Source organism: Pelodiscus sinensis, chromosome 14 (assembly GCF_052426305.1).
Source record: "Pelodiscus sinensis isolate ZL-2025 chromosome 14, ASM5242630v1, whole genome shotgun sequence".
Lineage (NCBI taxonomy): Eukaryota > Metazoa > Chordata > Testudines > Trionychidae > Pelodiscus > Pelodiscus sinensis.
The window spans coordinates 1349068-1374787 of record NC_143065.1 but is presented as its reverse complement, the minus strand read 5'-3'; the positions used below and the strand labels follow the sequence as shown (position 1 = coordinate 1374787).

Sequence of the window (25720 nt, the reverse complement as noted above, 5' to 3'; positions counted from 1 at the left end):
TAGTATGGTTATTGGGTGAAGTTAATTAAGTACCCTGATGGAGTCCTAACAAACGTGACCAATGCATATTTAATTTTTGGCACGTAGGAATGTGCCATCTTATTCTCCAGAATTAATAAAACAGCTTTTAAAATACCTAATTCAAGTTATTTTTTCTATGATTTTCTGATAGACAACATACATTTTGGGAGCAATTCGTCAGTAACAGCATTTCCCATTCCGCATCGTGTGGCTGATGAGAAAATACTGAATTCTGATAGGTTAACCCTTGAAAGGTAAAAAGTGTTCTGTTAAGATACATTTGAGAATGCTGTAAGTATCATGCTGTGTAGATGAGAAAGATGTGCACTACACTTCAAAAAGATTTTTGAAAGCTTATTGTGTCAATCTTCTATGTAAAACTTCAGTGTAATTTATCCTGACTTTGACAGATACTCCATTTATGTCTGGTCTCAGTTTAAGGGCTAACTTTTTTCAAATTTGACAGATGTCTTTTTGTTATATTTGAATAGGCACATTTTGCATTTTAACTACTGTAGTTTGTTCTATAATTTGAACTCTGATATGTCAGAATCTGTACATTAAAGAAACTCTCTGTAATTATTAATTACTATTGTCAAAGTAATGCTCAGATGCCACAGTTAAAATTTACCCCCATTTTTGTAGATGGTGCACATTTGTTGGCTTCCATCACTGTGGTGGCTGTGTACCACCAAAAATTGTTTTCTGAAGTAGAGAAGTATGGTTATCTCCTTTTTAAAGATGAGGAATCAAGACATGAGAGGTTAGGTGAGTTACCCCTGGTTATATAGGAAGTCTGTACCAAAGCCAAAAATTAAAGTCCTAGTCCCATGCACTGACCATAACTTTCTTCCTTATAGATAATTATTCTCCTACTTAAGATGCTCAAGAGTAGTACCAAAAGAAAAAGCATGCATAAAGATTATGATTAATTTTGAGGCAGGCAATGCAAGGAACATGGTTGTGTATCCTAGATGTTGTTCTGCCATAGTACTATGCTTGGAGATGCTGAACGGCCTACCTGCCTTCCTTCCAAGACATTCCCTTTTCACGACACCCTGATTTGGTGGTGACACATCAGAAATGTTCTGGCTTACAGTGATACTAAAACTGTTTCTATTGGTTTTCTGGCCTCAGTAACAAAGGGGAGGCACTGATGCACCAAGGGTTTTAAATGCAAGAGAAACACAAGGTAAAGGAACACCTCAGCTCATAGCAATGCACAAAGAAATATTTAATAAAACACTTAGGAAGCTCCACAGAATAAGCTGGTTCATGCATTATTTATGGTTTTGCAAGAAAAATACTTTTCTGAAGCATGGAGAGCTGCTGCTGTGGCAGATGATGAAACACCGGAGAGAGCATGTCACAATGTGAGTGAATGTTAAACTATGCACTGGAGCTTCGGAGGGATAGCTGAGTTAGTCTGTAACTGAAAAAACTTAAAAAACAACAAATAGTCTTGCAGCGCCTTAAAGACTAACAAAACCTGTAAATGGTATCAAGAGCTTCCCCCCCTTTTTTCCCACCTTCTTCCCCCCCATCTCCTATTTGTTTTAAAACAGGACCTTTAATTCCATTCATCTGAAGAAGTGGGTTGTGCCCATGAAAGCTCATGATATCATCTCCAGGTTTTGTTAGTCTTTAAGACGCTGCAAGACTATTTTAGGCACTGGCGCTCCCCCAGCTGGTGTTAGGACCCTAGGTAGAGATTGAAGCCAATGCTAAAAGCTAGTGGTGTATCCTGTCTGGAAAAAATGGTGGTAAGTCACTGCAGAATTTGCAAATTTAGCAAAAACTTAATTTTATATACATTTGATTAAAGAAGATTTTTTTTCTTTTCTCTAGTGCAAACTTGTTTTGATTCTTCCATACCTAATAATAGATGTCTTATAAATGGGCATCTCATATTTAAACTGTAAAAATATTATATTCTTCTCTTTTTCAAGCAAAGGGTGACACAATCCTGCGGTAATGATGTATAATTATTTTAAAAATTTAGTTCCTAACATGGTAAGGTTAGAAAAATTATCTACACATTCAGCATAAAACCCTGGCTCCATTGAGGTCAATGGGAGCTTGGTTATGGACTTAAGCCGGACCAGGATTTCATCCTGACTTTATCTTGTCTATGGACTTTTATGAATTTCTGAGCTAACATATTGTGGCTGTGATGTCATTTCTGGCTACATAAATACAGAGTTTTAACTTTTAGAATAAAAATTTAAAAAAGCAAAGGTGTTTAAACTGTCATACTATCCCACCACATAGTTACTCTCCTAAGGAGTCCCATGAGGTTAGTAGGATTCCTTCTGTAAGCAATCATCAGAGGAGTTGTAACCCTTCCCAGTACCACACCCACAACTTGTTTTACTTTTCTGTATAGCTGAGATTGGTTTTGTTTTTACTTGTCCTATTTAAAATATATTGTTTCATTTATTAGTTTTATAAATTAAAAGTTCAGTAAATCAATTAATCCCCTACCCCAAAAGTGTCAAAAGGATAGTTTTTGACTGGCATTAATATAAATATGGACTGCTGATATGGTATCCAGGAAGACTTTGGCAACTACTGCTTATTGGGGGACTATCATGTGGACCAAGGAAACTGATGGTTCTGTAGCAACTAGAGATGTAAAATAATTGGTTAACCAGTTAAACATATTGTTTAACTTGTTAATCAATTAAAGGGAGGAGTTGGGAAGACTGGAGGGACTCCCTTACCTGCCAGTGGTCTGAAGCGGCCCCCTCCCTCCACCGCAGGAAGGAAGCTTGCTCCAGCCCCTTCTGCTTAACCTTAACCGGTGAGCATCACCACTTAAGGGTGAGCTTACCAGTCAACTGGTTAAACATTCACATCCTTATTACCAGCCCTGCTGACTAACAGGTAAATAGATGATGATTAAAAGAAAGGTTTTAGGAAACATTGGAAGCCTTTAGCCATATTTATTATAATTTGGTGAAAAAATTGTATATTAAGTTCAGTTAACATCCTGCAGTTCTAACAGTTTTAAAGTAAAATTAAGTTTAACAATAAAGTGCAATGAAATGGCTTTATTCTGTATGTTTAATTAGCAGAATAGAATATTGAAAATTGTAATCTCTTCAGGATTCTTTGGTACAGTTCACATTTACACAATATATTTACAAATACATTTAATTCTTATCACTTACTTTGTTTTTTAATTTTCTAATAATCTATTACAAAATTATTACTTACCTATCTTTTTCAGACAAAAACTGACAGTTTGTCCAGTTATTGATGGGGACGAGCATCTTCGCCTGTTGAACTTCCAGCATAACTTTATAACTCGGATCCAAAATATTTCTAATCTACAGCATCTTGTTTTCTTAGATTTATATGATAATCAGATAGAGGAAATAAGTGGGCTTTCAACTCTTAGGTCTTTGCGTGTTCTTTTGCTGGGGAAGAACAGGTAAAAAATTTGAATTTATCTGTATATTTTATTTTTGGTGTAACAGCTGTGTTCTGCTTAAAATTTCTGATGGTTATATTAGTTATGAGAGCTGCAAATTGTTTCATTAACCTGTGATAGAACCAACGTGGAGCATGATGATGGGATTTTTCATTTTTCCAAACTACCACAGAACTCAACATTTGTGCTATGGAATTGGCCATATTGTCTACCGCCAAGTTTTGAACAACATTTATCTCCCTGCATTGCCAGAAACTGCCTGCTGGTGCCTCTTGCTCTCTAGCCTTCCCAACAAGAGGGCAATAATTGGATTACAGTGCATAATCCCTGCACTGTTTGATGTATCCAGGTAGCAAGAGGTTTGAGAACCAAGAGCTGGAATCCAACTTGTAGCTAGGGAGTGGAAGGAGGGAGAAACGTAAACCATGCGAAGAATAGCAGTAACAAAGGTGTAGGGAATGGGGAAAGGAGCTTCAGAAGCTGGTTACTAAGTCCCCTTTCCTGGCGTATATTAAAGGAAGGAGAGTGGAGGCTACAAGAATGGAGCTAAACTGCTCTGAAAGCATAGTTTAAAACATGACAGTAATAATGATTAATTCCACACAAATAAATATTTTTAGCTGTGAGATGTGCATGTTTTTGTATGAGCAGGGGAGGACAAGAATGCAGGGTATTTCATGATGCTCAAATAAGTATTTCTGTGAAATTCAGGGTTTACTACTGTGAAATTTTGTGCCATTGTGACAGGATCTTGAATATAACTTTCTGATACAATGGAGTGGCTATTAAACCACAAATAAATATGGAGGACCATACTAATAAGTAGAGCTAAATAATGTAAATGGTTTTGAGTATGATAGTGCTTCAAATTATACAGTTTTGTTGACAGTGTAATGTAAGATAAAAGTTGACTTATTAACAATTTATGTTGTCATACAGGACAATGGATATTGCAAGGATTGCACAAATTAAGATTATTGTGCAAGAATTAGTAGTGATTTCTTTGACATGCTCACTTCCAATAAAATGTTTTTTTTTTTAAATAAACTGGCTTAGCTGCATGATTCTGAGAACAAAGAATGAAGTTCACTGTTCCTGAAGTTATTGTTACATCAGAATCTCAGCTTTTATTTAAATGTAAAAAGAATTTTCTAACCCACCGTTTTCTGACACTCCTGGTTGCAAAGAAAAACTTGAAAATGTGACCCAGATATAACTTGTGCAGTGACAGCAGGGTAACTTTGCAGTCAGACTTCAACAGAAGTTTTGAGAGAGAAACTGCATCTCAGTGGGGTATTAACTTTAGGACCACTGGTCTGCGGTGAGGGGGAGCTTAAATTGTAGAGGGAAAATAGGAGTATAAAACTGGTGCCAACCTTTCTGCTACAACCACTCCAAGAGAGTAGAGGCATGGGGACGGAGCCAATGTTGGATCTGTCAAGTTCCTAGTGCATAAATTGCCCCAATACAGCTGTGATGAAATTAACTAACACAACGGGACTTGTCACCTTTGATGCTAAATGATTAAAGCCTGAGTGGGCTAAACAATTAGTTCTATTTTGTGTTGTTTTATATCCTGCAGTAATACAAGGGTGTGTGCTATGGAATGAAAGAATGTCTTCCTCTGTGTAGGGCATTACCTTTCTTTGTAGGGATTTAAAAAAAATAATGATTTTGATGCTCTTATAAACCATTGTTCATATTCACTAGTGCCATTTAATCTATACTCTTTGTCAAAGGCAATGTATGTATTGGTGTGTGAAATATTTCATATAAAGCAACATACTTTCTAACTGTAGAATTTGTCTCTAGATACTTGAGGATTATATATGATCTTGCCACTGGTCTTACATGGGATGGGGCTCATGCTTTTTTCTGTTTAGCTATTGTTAGAATGCCAATATTGAATCTCATTCTGCTGAGAGTCTACATGGTATCTCTAGTCTCTGTCATGTCAGTACATTGAACCAACCCCCCAAACACCCACCTTTATGATCAAGCCTTTAGTCCCACAACAGCTGCACCCAGGCCCCTGATTCACATGATTCACCTAGGCTATATAAAGATCCTAGTAGGAAGAGGAAGCTGTCTGAGCCACAGACCATTGCCTTGTCTTGTTACTTTTGCATAAGTTTATTATACTTCCCTGCTGCCTTGCCTAACCCTGCCTGGCTGCCTTGCTATGTTGCCTCACCTTGAGTTGTCAACTCACTGTTTTAACTTACTGTCCCAGCCCTTGGATTAGATAGCCTGACTAGTGACCTCAATGAGAACTCTGACCAGTGTCTTTGATTACCCATCACTTAAGCATACTTGAACACTGCTCTGGATGGCTACTAGCCCATTTTGGCCATCAGGCATTACCACTATGTTATGTGTTAACAAAGCAGAACACACATTGCATATGCTAAATCAGCAGACGTTCAAGTTTTTCCTGTGCTGTTCTTAATTTCAGAACCAAAATAACACCAATCAACCAACAAAATTGCCTAGGAGTAAATAATTGTTTTGTGATATGAATAGTTTTGCCATAAAAAAATCTTAATAGAAAACCTTTACGATGAAACTTCAGAGACCTGATAAGTATTTTTGGGTATCAGGCTAGGGCTAAACTATATTATTTCAGGAAATTTTACTTAACTTATTCAAGATTGCACCTGTACAATACATTAAAAAAAACATAAAATTACTTCAGGATGTAATCAATCTTCAAATATCTCCTGAGTTCACAGGTTTAAATTTAAGCTAATATCCACTAGTAAAATGTGCTGGAAACATGAAGCATAGTTAAGGATGAGCCGATCTTTCAGCTTGCATTTGGGCCGTTTTCCTTCATGATGCTACTAGCAATGATTTCTGATACACGATTCATAATACTTACACACAGCTAAGGGATGCTTGTCTGTGGAGAATGCTGAGATTGAGTGTTCTGGCATAGTAGGTATATATGCTAGCTCATCTGATTGACACTCCCTGTTCCTCTGGGACGTTAAGAGAGAGTGGAGGCCTTTGATTATGAAATCAGTTGGACTTCTAAATTATGGTAATGGAAAGGGAGCAGCAGGGAGGAGGCAGGGAACTGAGAAAAGATTAAAGTGATGCTCTAAACTAGGGATGTAAGGGACTAGTCGAGTAATTATTAATCATTACTAAGCAGGCTAATAGGCTGGTTCCCCCCAGCACTGTCTCTTTTGGGGGGGTAGGAGAGGCAGGGGTCTGGTCACGAGCTGGGGTAGAGAGACCAAGCTCAAGCCAGGAATCAGCCGTCCCAGCTTGCAACTGGTCCCAGATGCTACGCCTCTGCTTTTTAAATGTATTAAGAGCCTGGCAGCTCTTAATATATTTGAAAGGCAGAGCCGTAGCGGGGTTAGCTCCTGGGCTAGGAGCTTACCCTGCTGCAGCTCTGCAGTTTTCCCGCTTATGGACTAATTGGGTAGTTGATGGAAATTCCAGCGGCTACTCGATTAGCTGATTAAATGCAATTTAATATCCCTACTCTAAACTATATTCACAGGAACAATATCCCATAGGAAATAAGGACCATAACAAAAGAGCAAATATGTGACAGATATGTATTCATGTTGCTTAATGCACTACTGGAAAATGATCAGATGCTACAATGATGAGCTTGACATAGAACTGTACAAAGTAGACAAGATGTAGGTGGGCAGAAAGTCCACTTTTTAAATCAAGGGAAAATGATGTGGCAGATATAAGTGAAGACTGTGACAAGAAAATGGAGCATGAAAAATAAATGGAATGAAAGAGAAGACCGGTAAATAGGCATAAGTATATCCCTATGGCATATACATTATGGCTGTGTCTACATTGGCAAGATTTAGCGTAAAAGCAGCCACTTTTGCACAAAATCTTGCCACCTGTCTACACTGGCCGCAAGTATTTGCGCAAGAACACTGACATTCTACTGTATGAAATCAGTGCTTCTTGCGCAAATACTCTGAGACTCCCGCTCAGGGATAAGTCTTCTTGCGCAAGAGGCTTGTGTAGACAGGTAACATCAATTTCTTGTGCAAGAAAGCCCGATGGCTAAAGTGGCCATCGGAGCTTTCTCGCACAAGAGAGCGTCTACACTGGCACGGATGCTTTTGCGCAAAAGCACATGCCAGTATAGACACTCTCTTACTCAAATACTCTAACGCAAAAACTCTTGCGTTTAGAGTACTTGCGCTAAATCTTGCCAGTCTAGACGTAGCCTATGAGAATTTTCTACTTTCTTTTGAAGCATCTGGTAGATGCCCACTTGGATCTTTGTTCTGATGTAATATGGAAATTCCTGTGTTCCTAAGTAGGATGAGTAAGAAACAAACAGAAGATACAGAAAAATAAGGAAGGAAAAAAGAAAAATAAAAAATCAAAGGAAACCATGGTAAAGCGCATTAAATTTTATAGAGACTGAAAATTGTGAAAAGAGGTGTTGAGAATAATGCAAAAAAGGATCACAAATGATAAACGTTTGGGGGAAAGGATCAACAGCAAGATAGTGGTGAGGGGGAGGAATAAATGAGAACATGGAGTTCAGAATTGTGATTGATTATAAATGGGAAAGATGTATGTGATGGCTTTTTAAAAATATTTTATGGTGTATTGGCAAAACTTCAGGTTCTAGTAAAAAATTGTCAAAAACCCTAGGTTTGTCAACGGTCTTGGATGTCTGAGTTCCGTGTTTTGTTGTTTAAGTTGTTTTAAATCCTTAGCAATGAAAGTTCATGATCTTATATGTTTTTGATGGTGTAAAAGGTGCCACAGGGCTGCTCATTGTTTTAAAAGTTACAGTCTAACATGACTACCCCTCTGAGACTTTTCACCAACTTCATGGAACTGCTTAATATTTTTTTACATTTGGGAACTGCTGACATCTGTCCTTTGGGAATATCTATAGTATCAAGAGCAACACAAAACTGAACAGAAAAATGTGATTGATTGCAGTAATTAAGCCTTTTGCTTTTGCTTGTTACTGAAAAAAAACATCTAAATGGAAATTTATATGGAAAAATATTTAAACTTTGTATAATATTTCTGAAAGCATATTAGGAAAAGGGGGAAATCTCATTTGTTAAAAATCTTAATTAGAAATATAAAAGTGTAGCTATTTAAACAGTTAATCAGTAAGCATCGGCTTATTGGTTTCCGTTATGGGGAGCTGGCTGTCACTCTGCGTTGTGGGCTCTTAAGTATAAAAGTTATACTGCAGTGCCCTCAATGAAGCCTTCTCCGGGCTGCTGGCCGCACTCCTAGGGCTGGCTGTGCTGCAGGCTCTAGAGTATAAAGCTTATATATAAAGTTTTATACAGCAGAGCCTGTACGTCTAGACTACTTGGCTCCGTCGACAGAGCCATGTAAAATAGTTTATTTGGCATAGTCAAAGAAGCGGAGATTTAAATAATCCCTGCTTCATTAAAATAAAAATGGCCGCTGTGCTGTGCTGACGATCAGATCATCCGGCACAGTGCGGCAGTCTAGACGCAGCGTGGTCGACAAGGGAAGCCTTGGTCGACTGCTGTGGTCGAAGCGTAATTTGTTCAATGTGCATAAATAAAACAGGGAATATAAAAAACCTAGTCAGTTCAATACAGTAACATAATTTTAGCGCGTTGTTGTCATCAGATTTTGATCACAATTTTATCAGTGAAAACTGCAGTTCTGCTTATAGTGGAGCCTTATAAACACCTTGGCTACATCTAGATTGCATCCCTTTTTTGTAAAAGGGATGCAAATTAGACATATCGCAGTTGCTAATGAAGCGGGGATTTAAATCTCCCCCGCTTCATTAGCATAAAAATGGCTGCCACTTTTTTCAGCACGGAGCTTTGCCGGAAAAAAGCGCCAGTCTAGATGCGGATCTTTCGGAAAATAAAGCCTTTTCTGAAAGATCCCTTATCCCTTATTTTAAGAGGGTTAAGGGATCTTTCAGAAAAGGCTTTATTTTCCGAAAGATCCGCGTCTAGACTGGCGCTTTTTTCCGGCAAAGCTCCGTGCCGAAAAAAGCGGCAGCCATTTTTATGCTAATGAAGCGGGGGAGATTTAAATCCCCGCTTCATTAGCAACTGCGATACGTCTAATTTGCATCCCTTTTACAAAAAAGGGATACAATCTAGACGTAGCCCTTGGGATTGGAGGTTGTTCACAATTCTGGGGGGCTGCATCTAGACTGCATGCTTTTGCGCAAAAACTTGACAGCTGTCTACACTGGCCGCTTGATGATGCACTAAAGCACTGACGTTCTACTGTCCGAAATCAGTGCTTCTTGCGCAAATGCTTTGACATTCCCATTTGGGCAACAGCCCTTTTCTGGAAATATTTTTGCGCAGAGGGCCAGTGTAGACAGCTCACATTTGTTTTGCGCAAAAAAGCCCAGATGGCAAAAATGGCAATTGGGGGCTTTCTTGCGCAAAACCGCGTCTAGATTGGCACGGACACTTTTCCGCAAAAAGTGCTTTTGCGGAAAAGCGTCCGTGCCAATCTAGACGCTCTTTTCCGCAAATGCTTTTAACGGAAAAACTTTGGCCAGTCTAGACGTAGCCAAATATTAGTTATTTTGGGCAAAAATGTTATGGTGGTTCATTAAAAAGTTTATAACTGTACTTTGACTTCTTATTGCTTTGATACTATTCTGTGCTGAAGGAAAAATGCTCCTTTTATCTATCTCAATTTTAAATGAAACAAGCACAGGAAGTTTCCTTTCTTTGTCAACTCTTCTTTTTAAAACTTCTTTCTTTATTTTTTTTAAAGTTTTACACAGTTCTGTATTTATTTCCCCCCCCAAAGGAGGTGCATAGTTGATTGGTCAATTCTTGACTAGGGGTGTAAAATTCCCTTTAATCAGTTAACTGGTTATATATCATGGTTAACTGGTTAACCACTTAAACAGAGGCGGGAGGGGGCTGCTCTAGCAAAGCCTGGCCTACTGCATCGCGGGTGGGTAGGGGGCTGCTCTGGCTGGGCTGAGAATGCCATGCTGCGGGTGTCATGGCAGGCCCAGCTGGTCTGGAGCAGCCTCTTGCCGGCATCTTGCAGGGGCTGCTCCAACTTGTCCAGGCAGCCAATTAACCATTCACATCCTTATTCATAACTCTGGTGTTCATAACTCCGAGGTCTACTGTAAACTGTGGTTTACATCAGTGCTGTTGATAACAGATTCTGGCCCGTCATCATAAGACTGAATCTTTGTTTCAAAACTAACTCTAGAATGTCAGTTAACCTAAAATATATATATATATATATATAAATAAAAATATGAAGGTTTCAGTGGAGGAATTGCCTTTACAGTTTTAGGATTGTACAGTTACATTTCTTTCACTCTTAAGCACTGTACAATGACTGGATATCAGGCTTCAATAGAAGATTTAAACTTGAGCTAGTTTGAGAACATAACATTTCACTTTTCTTAGATGAGGCATTATATTTAGTGGGAATTTTCTGGATTAATTTATATCTAATCTCTCCTAGGTATCAATTTCTGTGCACTAGTAGGTATTCATTGTTAGTGGCTTCTGTCGGTGAGAGATGCTAGAAGTCATCTACTTCAGATCCAGTCTTGTTTTAGATCTGGCTTTCAGGTCAGGTCTTCTTTTGGTTGGTCAAACCTGTTCAGGGAATACTGAATGTTAGTTTGAAGAAATTAATCACTTATGAACTTCTTTATAAATCATCTTTGGCACAGTAGTTTCTTCCGATGCCTTGGACATTGAACTACCTTTCACTGAAGGTAAGATGAGAGTTACCATACTTTACCATGAGTTGCTCACTGTTGCTAACTGCCAGGCTTGTCAGTCTGTTGCTTTTGTTTCTCCTAATTAGATGGCACAATATTGCTGGAATTCCTAGTTCTGACTCTGCCCATTCTTTCAGTTCCTCTCTGACTTTTAAAGCTCTCTCCCCTTTCTCTCTCCAGTTCAAATCAAATGCCCTTTTCTTCTGTGTCACGGATACTTTTTCACTTTACCGAGGAGGGTAAAATCTACATAAGCATAAATCAGTTTAGTTTGAAAGGAATGAAAATAAAGAAGGGCCTTAGGTTATAAGTCACCAGACACTATTCCAGGGAGTTTCCATGGAAACAGCCATTAAAACAGGTGTCTTATCTGTCTTACTCTCGTTTTCTGTTAGTGGTTTAAAAAAAATCAGAACAACATGTAGGAGCAACAAATTTAACCCTTTTCTTTCTGTAACTGGAGTTGTATCTATAAGCAAAACCTTCAAGGATTTTATGAATATATTGCACTCCATTTAAAAAGAGGATTTTTACTTGTTGATACTTGGTTGAGCTATTTTATGTTTTATTTTGTGAGATTACTGAATCTCAATGGGGAAAATTCATCCTTGACGTAACTCAATAAATATGATGGAGTTAGGTCATGTGCAGTACATTTGGTCTATCCTATTTAGTGATGGAAAAAGTCTGACCAATGGTACAGTGCTTTTTAAAGAAGATTAGGTTAAATAAAAAAAAATGTTTTGACATCCTGATTCAGAAAACTTAAAACTGAAACTTAACCAAAAATTAACCTCCTGCCCCACATATTTTTAAATAACTACAAATTGGGCAAGCTGACTATACCTTAACTTTTATGTACTCTGGAAGAACATAGTACACTTGCGTATTGGCTAAAAATAATCAGTGATAAGACATTTGCTATTTTTAATAAGAATAATAGTTTTTTTAAAGAAGTCCAAAGGTTTAGTCTTCTATTTGTATAGTTTTATTCAAAAGTGGGAGCCATCTACAGCTGGTCCCCAACTTACAGCCACCTCGACTTACGACTAAAGCGGTCGTAAATGTGGGCTCTGAGTTACGAACGCAATCTACGCTTACGAATAGCACGGTGCAATGTAACTCAATGGGTTCCGAGTTACGACCTTTCCGAGGTACGGCCAAGTGTTTGGTCCGTAACGCGTTTGTGACTTGGGGACCGGCTGTATTTAAAAATCATGTATGCATTAAATGTACCCTTTAATTATTATGGAAAGATTATACTTCAGTCAGCCAAAATGAGATTGAGAGTATTTTGGGTCCTCCCCCCCACCTCCCGAAATAAAGCTTTCGTGCCAGGGAGAGAGGTTGCCTTTCCTATGCTGCTGGAATATATTTTCTCACGATAGGGTCCCAGATAACCTCAATCTTTGATTTTTTTTTTTTTTTAACCCAGAGGATGCTTCCAGCCAAAAAGTTTGAGGAAACAATAACAGTCCCATTAAGTGCACAAGTGTTCCACTTTTCCCACATTTATACCAATGTTTATTAAAAACTATCCTATTTATCCTTTTCTTTAAAATTATGATAGGCCAAAACCAGAACTAAGTTTCTGTATCCCTCCTCAGTTAAAATAGGACCATAACTGAACTGTCCTGATTTTCATTTCTTTTTGCAAAAGATATAACTGAAGAAGGTTTTGTAAAACTAAAACTTTTCTATCTTTTTGTATAATGAACGTTCCATTCTTGCCGTCTTCTCCAGATGTCCTTTTTTAACAGATGTTGAAAAGAATCTTGCAGCCAGCTTAGGCTCTGACATGCTCAGAGCAGTGGCCATTTCCTTTCTAAATACCCATTGGATACACGTTGCTCCATCAAGTTCTTTTCCATTTTTTCCAGCTGTTGGCTTTCTGATCCATTTTGCATTTGTTTTAGTATTGGTCAATGTTTCCTTTGTATTTAGCTTTTGTAGGAATAATTTACTCTTAATTTTTGTTTGTTGTTTTTATTTTAGAGTTAAAGTTGATCTTGCCAAAACCAGTGCAATGCCAAATTCAATATGTGATGTTGTCATAATAGATTTGTTACCAGTAAGCACGCTGCACTTTCTCCTTTCCACTCTTCCAGAATAAAGGTCTCATTTGGACCTTTTCTTTTTGAGTGTGAATTCTTTAAACATGCCAATACTAATTTTCAGTCAGTGTATAGGCTGGAAGAAAGTTTTTGTCAGAAGCTAATGTACAGGACAAGCTAATGTGTACCTCAAACTTGATTTATTTTAACTGCATCTTAATAAATGTTGAAGTCATTACAGAAGATATGTATGCTCCAATTCTTACAGCCATCTTTTCCTGCTGTGCCTTTTTACATGAAACTTAAGAGTATTTTCATAAGTGTCCTCCTTTAAATGTACCCTTGAGCCCATGTAATTGTGTCATTGAAGATTTGTTTCTTAAACTAGTTTTAATATTTTACACATTTCTCTGCTACCGATGAAGGCCTTTGTCTTTCTGCACACAAAGTAGGCTGTTAAATTGTCCCTTCCAGCCAGTTGAAATATTTCCTTTAAGTAGTTTATCTTTAGATGGGAAGATAGTAAATAGAATAGATTTCCCCATTGTTTCATGGATTCTGGTAAGAAATATAACTAGTGAGTAACATAACTTCACAAAAATATAGGCCAAATCCTGCAACCTTTACTCATATGAGTGCAATAATTCCTCATTTAACACGGTAGATACGTTTCAGAAAATGATCGTGCTCAGTGAAAATGTGTTATGCGGGGTCAATTTTCCCATTGAAAATAATGGAAAAGGTGGGGGTTGTGTTTCAAGCGCACGTGCGCTCGCAGCTCCAGCCTGCACTTGTTAGCAGCTGGGACCAGGACATATGGTTGGAGGAGAAAGGGGACTGGGTTGTAGCAGGGAGGGGAGGAGTTTGGCACTGGAGAAGGGAAAGGAAGAACAGGAGAGGGGGCTTGCAGCCAGCGGTTGGGTTTCCCCAGCTGGCCGATCACCGGCAGCTGCCCAGGGCTTCCTCTGCCTCCTTACAATGTGGTGGAGGTTTGCTGCTCGCCGCACAGTTCCCCGGTGACCCCTCTGGCCAGATGCCTTGCGTCCGGCCAGAGGGGGTCACCGGGGAACAGCGCTACGAGCGGCAAACCTCTGCTGCTTTGCAGGGAGGCAGGGGAAGCCTCATGCTGCTGCTGGCCACTGGCCGGCCCTAGGGGAAATCGTGTTATTGCGGGGACAGGGTCGTGTTGTTTGAAAAATGTTCCCTAAAAAAAAATCATGCTATCCCGAAAATGTGTTAAGCAGGCACGTGTTACGTGTTAAGTGAGGAATCACTGTATTCCTATCTAATCGGTAGGCATAGCTGTATGACTAAGGGCTGTGCCATGGGGTCCTGTGTTTGTTCATATCATTCATCTTGACCATCTCCAGGAAAAGGCTATACTTAATCACTTGCATTGGAAGCAAATTTTTTGTGGTTTAGCCACATGATTACTAAGGAAGTGTTTCTTAATGTTAAAAATATTATCCATTAAAGAGTTGTTGTCCAAATGTATTGTGTTTTCCTGTTTATTGGGAAGGGGAGCAGGGTTCCTAGCTCTTTTGCACTATAGCATTAAGTGTTTTACTTCTGAATTTTAAGCATGATATAAAACATGACATGAAACGCTGATTTTTGAATGCCATGAAAAATCAAAGTTTCCAGATAGTAATGTCAGAGTGCTGTTACAGTATGCTGTATATAAAAGTTGAGGTTTGGGGATAACCTCTGAAGAGTTGTATTTTGATAAATGGCTAGAAAGAGAGCTTTTTTCCATATTGTTCTGGTTTTTCTAATTTGTTTTTGAAGAATAGCACATGGGATGTTTAATACAATCTGCCAGTAGGTGATGCTGTGGGCTATATAATAATGTATAGTGTCTTGAGATTAGGATCTCAGCAAATGGAAAAGAACAACAACCGAAAAAAGCAGTAAAATAGCGGAACTCCTCAGGGCTCTGAGTTAGGTCTTGGCAAACAGTGGAATGTGCTTGAGAAGAAATGTTGCCAACCAAAGAAAAAAATCTTCCTTTACTTTTCCTTTTGACATCTTGTATTACTTAAAAAAAGCCCAGTGTTCTTCAGTTTAATATAGTTTGTTCTTTTCTCACTAGAATCTCCTTCCTCCAAACTCTCAAAAGCCTGTATCACTATTGTTTTTCTTCTTAGTGAGAAGGAACGTGATCACTTCTTTGCCAGTAGTGTTCCACTTCAACCAGTAGCATTTTCTCTGGAAAAAGTATTTCATTTCCAATTTTTCCTCCTCGGAGGCTGAACACTTTGGTTCTTTATTACTATTGACAGTCAGGATGAGAGTCAGGAGCATAGGTTCTTGACTTTTATTCCGCTCCCCCAAAGTGACAGAGTGCTTCATTGAAGCTAGACCAACAGGTCAGCTCTAGTTTTAGTTTAATAGTATATTTCATATTTTATACTGAAGACTATGATTTGATCTATATATTTTATTTTAATTGGCCTGGGCTGTAACACGGTAAAACTGGTATGGATGCATCTTAGATTTAAAATTATTTTAAAATTAAGGCGTTTGTCTCTATTATATTCCACTTGTTAAAACTGCAGGTTCAGTATGTAACTATAATACAGTAGTCAACACACTTATTTAATATTTTAAGGTTGAATTAGGATGAGACCTTGAACTGTTGCTTCAGATCTCGTTCCATTGTAGAGTAGAATGAGCAACAAGTTCCTTAGTGGCAAGTCCAGGGTGTCACAAATCTATGATTATTCAGGTTCTGGGTCCCGTTATTTTACACATCTATCACGCCCTGATTATCTCAAGTTACTCGTACTACCCACGTCCCCCACAGTCATGTGACCGTAGCAGGGCCAAACTTCTGCCTTGGGGTGTGGTGTGCTGTTCGACTACAGGTGGCAGGGAAGGGGGTCCGGGCCCACCCATGCTCCCAGATCCGGGCCCAGGGCCCTAACACTGGGAATCTCGTCCCCAGTGGTAGCAGGTGGGGGTTTACCCCTAAACGCGCCCACTCTCGGGCTCCATGACCCTACCCTGGGCCTCTGTCGACCCCGGCGGGGTTATCCTCCCTTCTCGTCCCTCCCCGAGTTCTGGCCGCCATACCTTCCTCTGTTCCCCACTGTCCTCCCTGCCTGTGTTCCCCCTCCCATTTTTATCCTTTCCCCGCTCTCTTGTTCGGCATGTGACGTCATCCTCCCCTCCCTGTCCATCGCTCCAGTGACGTCATGCAACGCTGCCAGCCGCGGGTGTTCTCCCATTACCCTGGTAATAACAGCAAGAAGTCCTGTGGCACTTTATAAACTAACAGATTTATTGGAGCATAAGCTTTCGTGGGCAAAGACACACTTCGTCAGATGCATGTAGTGGAAATTCCAGAGGCAGGTATAAATATACAGGCATAAGAAAAGAGTTCCAGTCAAGAGTAAGGCTAGATATAACGAGGTCAATTCAGTCAGGGAGGATGAGGCCCACTTCTAGCAGCTGATGTGGAGGTGTGAACACCAAGAGTGGAGAAACTGCTGTTCTTGTAGATTCAGACTAACACAGCTACCCCTCTGAAACTTATATTGGCAATGGTTGAGTTGAGACGTGAGGTTGGAGATTATAACACAGCAACTACAACAAAGGAGAAGAAAATACTTAAAATCTTGCAGAACAACAGACCATGGAAAATAAAGAGAGATTGGGTTTAAAAAAAGTGTGGCAATATGTTTAAAAATTAGGTAACCAAGTGGGGAAAGGAAAAGCTATGTAAGTCAGTAAATTAATATTTGTTCTCAAACCAGTCACTATGAAATGGACATGGATATAATCTGTTCACTTTCAAAGTGGTATAAAATAAATTGGATTATTTTTGGTGATCCACAGTCACTGGTAAATGCAGACCTGCTATAATAATGGAAGAGCCATTTCCTAGGGACATTAATATATGAACAGAAGCTATTTCAGGACATACGTGATTTGGGTAAACTCTATCTGTGATGTAATAGACTCAGATATTATTTCCAACTTAAGAGTAAATGTGACAATCTCACAAGGTTCCAATGGTTGTTATTGATTTTTAATGTCAATAAAAAGGTGTACTGACCCTTGACAATTTTAGAGATAGGCCCGCAATATTGTTCCAAGAGCATTACTTCTAGAATAGACAAGTAGTCACTAAGAAATAGGAACTGGCCCCAGGAAAGCAATCTGGGGTTTGGGAAAAAGAACCCATACTTCTAAATGCTTTTAAATCTCCTTCTTGATGTTCCTCACTCCAGCCTTAGATAATTGGACACTACGCTGCATCACCTAAAGTGAGGGGTCTCCTGAGAGCTCAAACTTTATTTTTTGGATATAAGATTGACTAGTTTCACTTGAGCTGACATAAATTGATATGATTAAAATACTTTTTCTTTTAATTTTAAATAAGGGAAAATTGAGTTCTGCTTTGTGGGTAGAGTATGTGTGTGTGAAAGTCCTAAGTTAAACAAAATCCGTTCTTTCAGTATTATTTTAGCTTGGTGGCACTGGCAAGAAAGCATCTTGCTGAATGAAAATCAGACATGTATTATATATGTATTCCTTTCCTGAATGCCTGACATACACCAAAAGGCTAATACATAAAAACATAGTTACAAGCCACAGCTGATATACTCTATCAGAAAACTGTAATAGTGTAATAATTTTGTTATAATTATTTTGATTGACTGATTGTTATTCCGAAAGATTTTATTCAGTTACATTCATTTTGTAATTCCTGTTTAGTAAGTTGCTTCTAGTGGTGACCTCTTGGCAGTTTTGTTTCTAACTTCCCAAAAAATATTCCTCAGTTAATCACAAAAGTAATAGAGATGTAGCCGTGTTAGTCTGGTCTTGCTGAAACAAAAGACAGGACTATGCAGCACTTTAAAGACTAACAAGATGGTTTATTAGATGATGAGCTTTCGTGGGCCAGACCCACTTCCTCAGATCAAATTGTGAAAGAAAATTGGCATGACCATATATATATATATATATATATATATATATACATATACATACCAAAGGAATACAATTAAAAAAAAATGAACACATATAAAATAGACAAATCAGATTTTAGAACAGAGGGAGAATGGGGGGGGAGGTTAATGTCTATGAGATAATGATATTAGAGGTGATAATTGGGGAAGCTGTCTTTGTAATGGGTAAGATAATTAGCATCTTTGTTAAGGCCCATTTGTAAAGTGTTAAATTTAAGTATGAATGACAGTTCAGAGGCTTCTCTTTGAAGTCTTGTGTTTCAAGTCTTGTGTTAAAATCTCTTTGAAGCAGGATGCAGGTAATCAGGTCGTTGAGACAATACCCATTCTAGTTGAAATAGCAAGAAACTGTTTTTTCTTCGTGAAACTGTGTGATGTCTGTTTTTTGTGCATTGATTCTTTGGCGAAGTGTCTGAGAAGTTTGTCCAATATACATAGCAGACGGACACTGTTGGCATATGATGGCATAAATTATATTTCTGGATGAGCAGGAATATATGTTCTTGATCTTATAACTGAAATGTTTAGGTTCAATGATGGTGTCAGCAGAGTAAATATGTGACAAAGCTGGCAACGGGGTTTGTAGCAAGGGAAAGTTCCAAGGTGTGGTATGTCCTGTGGTTGTTGGTAAGAATCATCGTGAGGTTAAGTGGTTGTCTATAGGAGACTATGGGTCTGTCTCCCAGAGCCTCATGGGCTGTGTCTACATTGGCATCCCTTTCCGGAAAAGGGATGCTAATGAGACACTTTGGAATTGCAAATCCGCGGGGGATTTAAATATCCCCCGCGGCATTTGCATTTACATGGCTGCCGCTTTTTTCCGGCTCGGGGTTTTTGCCAGAGAAAAGCGCCAGTCTAGACGCGATTCTCCGGAAAATAAGCCCTTTTCCGGAAGATCCCTTATTCTTACTTGAAAGTAGGAATAAGGGATCTTCCGGAAAAGGGCTTATTTCTCGGAGAATCGCGTCCTTGAAAGTATTTAAATCCCCCGCGGATTTGCAATTCCGAAGTGTCTCATTAGCATCCCTTTTCTGGAAAGGGATGCCAATGTAGACACAGCCTCGGAGTTTAGTATCCTGTTCCCGTATAGGTTGTAGTTTATTGATAATGTGTTGGATGGGTTTAAATTGGAGTCTGTAGGTGATGACAAGTGGTGTACTAGTTTTGGTTTTCTTGGGTCTGTCTTGAAGTAGATGGTTTCTGGGTATTCATCTGGTTCTTTCAATTTGTTTTTTTTTATTTCTCTGGGTGGGTAATTGAGGTTTATAAATGCTTGGTAGAGATCCTGAAGTTTCTGGTCTCTGTCAGTGGGATTAGAGCAGATGCGGTTGTATCGAAGGGCTTGGCTATAGACGATGGATCATATGGTGTGTTCTGGATGGGAGCTGGAGGCATGTAGGTAACTGTATGAGTCAGTGGGTTTTCTGTAGAGAGTGGTATCTAATTTACCATTGGTGATTTATACTGTGGTGTCCAGGAAATGGTAGAATGGTCCATCACCTAATAAACCATCTTGTTAATGCCAACAGACTTTGTTACATTGTTTTATATAGGGAAAGGTGCTATGTTTTGTTATTTCACTAATGACAGTAGCATCTTGGTATTAAGATTTAGCCTTCACTCAACACCTATATCATTAGGTTCCTAAAATGTCTTGAATGGGAATGGTGTATACCATTTGGATGACAATTAACATCTTATTTGTACTTGTTGGGAATAGATGATAGGCTAAATACTTACATCTTACATTTTGATGAAAAATTGTTTACCTTTTAATTTTTTAGAATAAAGAAAATCTCTAATCTGGAGAACTTGAAAAATCTTGATGTTTTGGATCTTCATGGAAATCAGGTACTGTACAGTAAGTACATCTGCTATTTTGAACTGCTTGCAAATAATAGTGATGTAGGCATGTTGAAGCTCCAGTGTCTTTCCCTGTAGTATTGTTTTTATAAAGGAGATGTAATGGTTTTACAACTAGTTTTATTAGCGAGTTCACAGAAACTTATAAATTACTCAAAGGTAGCATGATGATATTTTGAATCTTTGTCTCCAGTTTCTCTTTTTGCAGAAGTTTATGAAAAGTAAAATAAAAATGTACAAAATTTGCATATAACTTTAACTGAACTGATCTAGTTATTTTTGAGCTACAATATATTCACCTCACACAAAATAGTTGTGATATAGCTAAAATAATATTTAGTCATTTTTATGGTAGAAAAATTAAAATGGTTATCGTAACTAGTGAAATATTGGATATACTGTTACCTTACAAATGACTTAATGCATAAAGTACAATAATTCGAATAATACGTGAAGGTAGTTGTCTGATTAGTGCAATGGCTTGAGCTTTAGGAAATCTGAGCTATGTTCCTAGGTTTGCCAAGAATATCCAATATGACTTGGGCAAATCACTTAATCTATAACGAAGGCATTAGTTTCCTGGCCAACTTGAAGTGGGGTCAGATTTCACAGGGTTAGGTGAGGAAAGGGAGTGACCGCGTGCTGGCATCTCTGCAGTGAGGTAGAGTCAGGGGGCAGTTAGGGTTGCCAGGTGTCTGATTTTGAACTGGACAGTCCAGATTTGAGCTTTCTGTTCGCAAAACAAATTGAGAAAATATAAGTGAGAAAACATAAATACCTGGTATTTTCTAAATAAGATGTAATGTAGATTGTGACGTAATGTCAAGTGTGTCCAGTATTTTTGTTGAAACCATCTGGCAACCCTAAGGGCAGTTTGTTGGGGGTGTCCTGACTCACTTGCTGCAGTCCTCTCTGTCTGGCTTGGTTGGAGGGAAAGCTGGAGGGGAAAGCAGGCTGCATGGTGTGTGTGTACCAGGAGGATATTTGCATGATTACATTTCAAACATAGGTATTAATGCCTTAACATAAAAAAGAAAAATATTCTTTCAACAGGTTTTTTTTTTTTGAGTGTTGCAGATATCTAAAACTCTGATCTTAATGATTTTAAAAAAATCCTATGTTACTAATTAATACATGGTATGTGGTAGAGTTCTGGCTCTTATGAGTCAGAAGTAGCAGGTACTAGGTGTGATGTTAGTTGTTTTATAGTCTGAAACTTTTATTTGCAAGCTCTTTGAAACATGCATCTATCTACAAACCCGGAAGCTGTGTGTCAATTTGTTCTACTCTTGTAATTTTGTTAGTTTTTCAGGTGCTGCAGGACCATTCATTGTTTAAGTTTTTTTCAGTTACAGACTACCATGGCTACCCCTGGGAGTCTTTGAGTTGTTGATGCACACAAGGTGAAAGTTTGAAACGAGGAGAACTTGTATCTGTTTTTACAGCATGGTTCCTAAACATTCCCCAGAAAAATTGTACAAGCTTTAGTGAATGCCTTTTACTCTCCTTTCCACTGACCATAAATCTCTCCGTGTCTGATACATCTTTTTGGAGGTAGGGTGACCAAAAGTGAATACAGCCAGCACTGCAGGTGAGGGCAAACTCTCAACTTACAGAATGGCATGAAAATTAAGGTTCTCAATCATAGTTAATTTAAGCAATTAACGCAAAACAAATTAGCTAGATTTTAAAAAGCAGTGGTAGGTGCTGGGAGTCACGCAAAAGCAAGTAAGTGTCTCCCACCTCCACAAGCTGAGACCCCACTTCCCTAGCCTCCTCACTCACCTCCTCTGCCAAGACCTTCAGCTTCCTGAAGGGAGCTTCCAAAGAGGGTGGAGAAAGGCTGTTCTCAGTAGTGACAGATAACAGAACAAGGAGCAATGGTCTCAAGTTGCAGTGGGAGAGGTTCAGGTTGGATATTAGGAAAAACTATTTCACCAGGAGGGTAGTGAAGCACTGGAATGGGTTACCTAGGGAAGTAGTGGAGTCTCTATCCCTAGAGGTGTTTAAGTCTCGGTTTGACAAAGCCCTGGCTGGGTTGATTTAGTTGATTTAGTTAGGATTGGTTCTGCCTAGAGCAGGGGGCTGGACTTGATGACCTTCTGAGGTCTTTTCCAGCTGTATGGTTCTATGATTCTATGATAGGTGTTAGGAGAGGGGTTGGGGAGGTGTAGTTACAGATGATCAGAGTGGGGCTAGAGGAGGAGTAGCCACAGGGGGAAGAGAAGTGCTGGTACAGGGGTCAAAGAGGATGGAGAGGGAAGCAGGTCCCCAAAAGGCTGAGGAGAGTGAGAAGGGCAGGAGCCAGGACAGCAGAGGAGGGTGAGGGGTGGGGGGCAGCAAAAACCAGGGGAGAGTGGGAGAGATGGCAGCTGAGGGGGAAAGGGAGATATTTATAAGATATTTGTTAATAATTTGGCTGCCACAGTGGCACACATCTGAACAAGCACACGTGAAGTCAATACTGGTGTGGAAGACGAAACCCACTCTGCTCATGGGTGGAAAATCTTAGAGGGAACACTGCCCCCGGCCTCTCCCCACCTGACCAGGTCAGTGATACTGACATTGAAATGCTAAGGGAGATTAGAGAGGCTACCAAAATAAAGAACTCTATAATAATGGGGGATTTTAATTACCCCCATATTGACTGGATACATGTCACCTCAGGAAGAGAAGCAGAGAGAACATTTCTCAATGGCTTAAATGACTGCATCTTGGAGCAGCTGGTGCAGGAACCCACAAGGGGAGAGGCAATTCTCGATTTAGTCCTGAGTGGAGTGCAGGATCAGGTCCAGGATATAACCGTTACAGGACCGCTTGGGAATAGTGACCATAATATAATAACATTCAACATTCCTGTGGTGGGAAGAACACCTCAGCAATCCAGCACCCTGGCATTTAATTTCAAAAAGGGGAATTACACAAAAATGAGGAGGTTAGTTAAACAGAAATTAAAAGGCACGGTGACTAGAGCCAAATCCCTGAAAGCTGCATGGAAACTTTTTAAAGACACCATAATAGAGGCCCAACTTAAATGTATACCCCAAATTAAAAAACATAGCAAGAGACCTAAAAAAGAGTCACCGTGGCTTAACCACCATGTAAAAGAAGCAGTGAGGGACAAAAAGGTATCTTTTAAGAACAGGAAGTCCAATCCTAGTGAGATAAATAGAAAAGAACATAAACACTGTCAAACCAAGTGTAAAAATGTAATAAGAAAAGCAAAAAAAGATTTTGAGGAACAGCTAGCCAAAAACTCAAAAAGAAATAACAAAATGTTTTTTAAGTACATTAGAAGCAGGAAGCCTGCTAAAAAAACCTGTGGGTCCCCTAGATGATCGAGCTATAAAAGGAGCAATCAAGGACGATAAAGCCATTGCGGAGAAACTAAATGATTTCTTTGCTTCAGTCTTCATGGCTGAGGACGTTGGGGAGATTCCTGAATCTGCATCGTCCTTTGTGGGTGATGAATCTGAGGAGCTGTCGTTGATTGAAGTGTCATTAGAGGAGGTTTTGGAACAAATAGAAAAACTTAATGTTAACAAATCTCCGGGACTGGATGGCATTCATCCAAGGGTTCTAAAAGAACTCAAATGGGAAATTGCTGAGCTATTATCTGTGGTTTGTAACCTATCCTTTAAATCGGCTTGTGTACCTAATGACTGGAAGGTAGCCAACGTGACACCAATATTTAAAAAGGGCTCTACAGGCGATCCTGGCAATTACAGACTGGTAAGTCTAACGTCAGTACCGGGCAAATTAGTCAAAACAATAGTAAAAAATAAAATTGTGAAGCATGTAGAAGAACATAATTTGTTGGACAAAAGTCAACATGGTTTCTGTAAAGGGAAATCCTGTTTTACTAGTCTGTTAGAGTTCTTTGAAGGGGTTAACAAACATGCGGACAAGGGGGATCCAGTAGATATAGTATACTTGGATTTCCAGAAAGCCTTTGACAAGGTCCCTCACCAAAGGCTCTTGTGTAAATTCCATGGCCATGGGAGAAGAGGGAAGGTCCTTTCTTGGATTGAGAACTGGTTAAAAGACAGGAAACAAAGGGTAGGAATAAATGGTAAATTTTCAGATTGGAGAGGGGTAACTAGTGGTGTACCCCAAGGGTCAGTCCTGGGACCAATCCTTTTCAACTTATTCATAAATGCTCTGGAGAAAGGGGTAAGCAGTGAGGTAGTAAAGTTTGCAGATGATACAAAACTGTTTAGGATAGTCAAGACAGAAGCAGACTGTGAGGGACTCCAAGAAGATCTCACCAAACTGAGTGATTGGGCAACAAAATGGCAAATGAAATTTAATGTGGATAAGTGTAAAGTAATGCACATCGGGAAAAATAACCCCAACTATACGTACAATATGATGGGGGCTAATTTGGCTATAACAAATCAGGAAAGAGATCTTGGAGTTATCGTGGACAGTTCTCTGAAAACTTCCACACAGTGTGCAGCGGCGGTAAAAAAAGGCAAATAGGATGCTAGGAATTATTAAGAAAGGGATAGAAAATAAGACCCAGAATATCTTACTGCCCCATAAAACTATGGTACACCCACATCTTGAATACTGTGTACAGATGTGGTCTCCTCACCTCAAAAAAGATATTTTGGCCTTGGAAAGGGTTCAGAAAAGGGCAACTAAAATGATTAGGGGTTTGGAACGGGTCCCATATGAGGAGAGGTTAAAGCGACTGGGACTTTTCAGTTTAGAAAAGAGGAGACGGGGGGGGGGATATGATAGAGGTCTATAAAATCATGAGTGGTGTGGAGAGGGCCGATAAAGAAAAGTTATTTATTAGTTCCCTAAATAGAAGAACTAGAGGACACCAAATGAAATTAATGGGGAGCAGGTTTAAAACGAATAAAAGAAAGTTCTTCTTCACACAGTGTGTAGTCAACCTGTAGAACTCCTTGCCAGAGGAGGCTGTGAGGGCTAGGACTATAATAGGGTGTGTCTAGACTACATGCCTCCTTCGACGGAGGCATGTAGATTAGCCAGATCGGAAGAGGGAAATGAAGCCGCGATTAAAATAATCGCGGCTTCATTTAAATTTAAATGGCTGCCCCGATCTGCCGATCAGCTGTTTGTCGGCAGATCGGGGCAGTCTGGACGCGATGCGCCGACAAAGAAGCCTTTCTTCATCGGCACAGGTAAACCTGGTTTCACGAGGCTTACCTGTGCCGATGAAGAAAGGCTTCTTTGTCGGCGCATCGCGTCCAGACTGCCCCGATCTGCCGACAAACAGCTGATCGGCAGATCGGGGCAGCCATTTAAATTTAAATGAAGCCGCGATTATTTTAATCGCGGCTTCATTTCCCTCTTCCGATCTGGCTAATCTACATGCCTCCGTCGAAGGAGGCATGTAGTCTAGACACACCCATAGAGTTTAAAGGGAAGCTAGATAATTTCATGGAGGTTAGGTCCATAAAAGGCTATTAGCCAGGGGACAGAAATGGTGTCCCTGGCCTCTGTCTGTCAGAGGCTGGAGAGGGATGGCAGGAGACAAATCGCTTGATCATTGTCTTCGGTCCACCTTCTCTGGGGCATCTGGTGCTGGCCACTGTCGATAGACAGGATATTGGGCTAGATGGACCTTTGGTCTGACCCAGTACGGCCGTTCTTATGTTCTTAT

At 39.5% G+C, this 25720-nt stretch overlaps 1 protein-coding gene across 3 annotated transcripts in view; it reads left to right on the top strand.

Moving 5' to 3' along the window:
- The window catches only part of LRRC49 (leucine rich repeat containing 49), a 129744-nt gene that overhangs the window by 10429 nt on the left and 93595 nt on the right, over positions 1-25720 (top strand). For all 3 annotated transcript variants that reach the window (XM_075897737.2, XM_075897738.2, XM_089781872.1), the window contains exons 5-7: positions 173-275; positions 3254-3457; positions 20004-20070. In XM_075897737.2, the coding sequence (XP_075753852.2) occupies positions 173-275; positions 3254-3457; positions 20004-20070 (374 nt within the window). The remainder of the gene's footprint in view (positions 1-172; positions 276-3253; positions 3458-20003; positions 20071-25720) is intronic.